At 70.8% G+C, this 3631-nt stretch overlaps 1 protein-coding gene across 1 annotated transcript; it reads left to right on the top strand.

Moving 5' to 3' along the window:
- Nucleotides 1–1147: 1147 nt before the first annotated feature.
- On the top strand, nucleotides 1148–3615 carry LOC113408549 (ubiquitin carboxyl-terminal hydrolase 19-like; the record flags this gene model as incomplete). Its single annotated transcript, XM_026661862.1, has 5 exons — nucleotides 1148–1246; nucleotides 2574–2732; nucleotides 2807–2917; nucleotides 3221–3331; nucleotides 3514–3615. Coding segments are annotated over exons 1-5 (582 nt in total), but the record flags the coding sequence as incomplete, so codon positions are not given.
- Nucleotides 3616–3631: the final 16 nt, after the last annotated feature.

The following is a 3631-nucleotide window of genomic DNA, read 5'->3' as shown; positions in this document are numbered from 1 at the left end:
GGGGTCCTGGTTGCTAGGTGCTGGATTCCCCATTGCCTTCCCCATGCTCCACTGCTAGGGGGATTAAGGCCCAGGCAGCCTGGGGACACCCTCCCTCTGTCTGCTAGCCTGCCCCAGAGCACACAGCCCTCCCCTCCCTGCCACAGGGCAGCAGAGGGGAAACTGAGGCCCGCAGGCTTCATACCCCTAAGTGGTGCTGGGGGCTGGGCTGTTCGCTTTCAAACACGGGGCTCCCCTGCCAGCTGTGTGCCCGGGGGTGCCCCCGAGCAGGACCCCCGGACAGAGCCCAGCTGCCACGTGAGGAGGAGGCTGCCGCTGCACGTGCTGCCCGCTGCGTGGGTTCCCTGCAGGCTGCCGCAGTCACAGGAAGCCTGAAATAAACCAGGTCAACCGCCGTGTCCCCATTCCCCTGCGGCGGGGGCGGGGGGGCAGTGGGGAGACGGAGCTTTCGGGGGGGCAGCGCCCTGCGGCGGGGGTGGGAGGGCAGTGGGGAGACGGAGCTTTCGGGGGGCAGCGCCCGGGGGCGGGGGCTGCTGGCGATAATTCTCATCAGCATCTCCTGGGCCTGGGGCTCCCTCGTGGGGAGCGCCCCCCTCCCATGGTGTTTGTTGCTCCTGAGGGTCCCAGGCCTGGCCCCAGGGTCCCGGCTGCCAGGAAGCAGGTGTTAGCTGCCCTGCTGCTGGGGTGTCTCTGGGGGCAGCTCCTGGCAGACACCTCGGTGCCAGGTCCCTGGCAGGAGCCACCGCCCGCTCCCCTGGGGAGTTGTGTCCCCCTGGCACCAGCTGTGCCCCCTGCCGCCGAGTGTGAGCAGAGCTCGGCACCCCCCGCCCCGGGCGGCCCATCCTGGGACCTCCTGCCCAGGGCAGCGGGGCAAGCGCCATCCTGCCGCCCATCCCCGCCGCACCTGGGCGCCCGCCAGGTACCTGGCACCAGCACAGCCGGGGCGGGGGCGCTTTCCGGGGGCGGGGGAAGTCCCCCCGATCCGGCCGAGAGGCAGTGCCCGGTGCGGGGCTGCCGGGGGCGGAGGGCCCCGGGGGGTGGCTCCCGCCCCGCCCCGCGATGATGAAGCGGGGCGGGCAGGAATGCGGCGCAGCCGGCCGGGCCGGGTGCCGTGTGCGCCCCGCGCAGCCATGCGCCAGCCCCGCTGATGGGGCGCCCCGCGCCCTGCGCCCTGGTGCTGGTCGCCGTCCTGCTGCTGGCCGGGCCCCGCGCCGGAGCGCCGCGCCCCCGCGTCACCGCCAACTTCGTAAGGCCCGGGCGAGGGGTGCGGGGGGCTGCGGGGTCCCGGGGCCGGAGCCGGGGGTTCAACCCGACAGCCACCCGCTCCCAGAGCCCCGGGCGGGCACCCAGCGGCGAGGGGCCGGGGCGGGGACTCCGGGCAGCTCCGTGCCCCGCTCGCTGGCCGGGCTCTCCCGGGAGCTGGACGAGAACCAGCCCTGGCTGGGCCGGGGCCCCGGGACACCGAGGCCGGGTCAGGGGGCGCTTTGGGCGCTGTGATCCCCGCGCTGGGAGCGGGGGGGTAACGGGATTTGGGGCGCGCGGTTGTAGGCAGCGAGGCCGCCGCTGGGCCCGGCCTGACCCACCGGTAGGAGTCTGGGGGGGCTGGGCTGGGTCCGGGCCGCTGCAGAGCCTAGGGCGGGTTGTTTGTGTTCCGTGGGGCGAGCGGGGCCCGGGCCGGGGCTCCGGGGTGGGTCGGTAGCGGGGCTGCGGAGTAGGGTGGCCTGTGGCCAGGTGAGATATCGGGACACGGGGGGTCCTCCGGCGGAGCGAAATATCGGGACAAATTGTGTCCCGACCGGGCGCGCGACAAACAGCTAAAAATCGGGGCGTCCCCGGTCCGGTCACCCCAGTGCAGGGAACAGGGATGGGTGCGTGGCGGGTGCAGCAGCGAACCGGGATCTGTAACGAGGAAGAAATGGCTGGTCCAGCAGCTAGCAAGAAACGGGGCAAAATGAGCCCAGGACAAAACCTGGAGGGGAGGGACCCACCGCCATGAATCTGCCTTGCCTGGGCCACAGGGCCGGGGTCAGCGCTGCATTGCGGGGCGGGGGAGCGCCGCAGGGTTAGGACCTGCCTTGCAGTGACAGGGGCGAGGGGCTCAGTCTGGTGAGCGCCCCCACGAGCCGGCCTGTCCCTGCCCCACGGGAACAGATCGTGGGCGATGGGCTGTTGGCTCCGGCAGCGAAGGGGAACCCGGCCCTGGGGCTGGAAGCTGATGCCAGGCAGACAGGGAATGAGGCGAGTTTGGACGGGGAGGGGAATTAGAAGCGTTTCCTGGGGCAGGGCGGGTGGGGGATTCTCCATCCCTGGCCATGGTTCAGTGGGGAGCGGGTGTTTGCCAACAGCTCTGCTGGAGGGGCTCCAGGGGGCAGGTCTCTGCCTGTGCTGGGCACGGGGCCAGACTAGGGGATCTCAGGATCCAGGAACACCCAGCTAGCTGGGGCTGTTGCTGGGCTTTCCCTCTGGCCCTGGACTGCTCTGCTGTGTCCTGGGGCAGCCCTGAGCCCGGGCACAGAACTGGCGCTGGCAGCTCTAGCCGAGGGGCCAGCGCTCGTGACCGTTCCTGCCCACAGGCAATCGTGGCCAGCAAAGCCAGCCAGTTCACGGGCTACGCCCAGCACGACGCCCAGGAGTTCATGGCCTTCCTTCTCGACGGCCTGCACGAGGACCTGAACCGCATCCAGAACAAGCCCTACACGGAGACGGTGGACTCGGACGGGCGGCCCGACGAGGTGAGTGCAGCCGCCAGGGGGTGGGTGCTGCCTTGGCCAGTGGGGCCGGATGCTGACCTCTCCCCTCCCCTCAGGTGGTGGCAGAGGAGGCCTGGCAGCGGCACAAGATGAGGAACGACTCCTTCATCGTGGACCTCTTTCAGGGCCAGTACAAGTCCAAGCTGGTGTGCCCGGTGTGCGCCAAGGTAGGGGCCGGCGCCCGGCCAGCAGGCGTCTGTCCGTGGGGCGGTGGGCACAGCCTGCTCGCTGCAGGGTCACCGGGCCGGCCACGGTGCCTGCTCCCTCAGCCACGCTGGAGGCCTGCCCTGCCAGCAGGGGTACCCGGGGGCTCCTCCATCACTCCTCCTCCCGCCCCAGTGCCCGGCTGTCGCCACTTCCTCTGACCCCAGGGCCTCTGCCTGCTCCTCCGCCCCTGGCCATCTGAGCCTTCCAGCCCAGGGCCCCGGGGGCTCTGCCCCGTGCTGACCGTTCTGTCTTGTGCACTGCAGGTATCCATCACGTTTGACCCCTTCCTCTACCTGCCGGTGCCCCTGCCCCAGAAGCAGAAGGTGCTGACTGTCTATTACTTTGCTAAGGAGCCGCACAAGAAACCTGTCAAGGTAAGACAAGCCCTCCTGCCATGCGGCTTCGCTCCTGGCCAGCTGGGATGCTGGGGGCTCTCTCGGGGGCCCTTTCCGGGAGCCCACCGTTAACCGAGGCGCCGCGGCTCCCGGCTGGGCTCATGGGAGGGAGGCGAGCGGGGCCGTGCGTGGCCTGGCTGACGGCCCTCTCTTCACGGCAGTTCCTCGTCAGCATCAGCAAGGAGAACTCCAGCGCTGCGGAGGTGCTGGACTCGGTGGCCCACAGCATGCGCGTGAAGCCAGAGAACCTGCGCCTGGCAGAGGTGAGCGCAGGGGGGG

This window comes from Terrapene carolina, unplaced genomic scaffold (genome assembly GCF_002925995.2).
Source record: "Terrapene carolina triunguis isolate 2854851 unplaced genomic scaffold, T_m_triunguis-2.0 Scaffold18289, whole genome shotgun sequence".
Classification (NCBI taxonomy): domain Eukaryota; kingdom Metazoa; phylum Chordata; order Testudines; family Emydidae; genus Terrapene; species Terrapene triunguis.
This window is presented reverse-complemented; position numbering and strand designations above follow the sequence as displayed.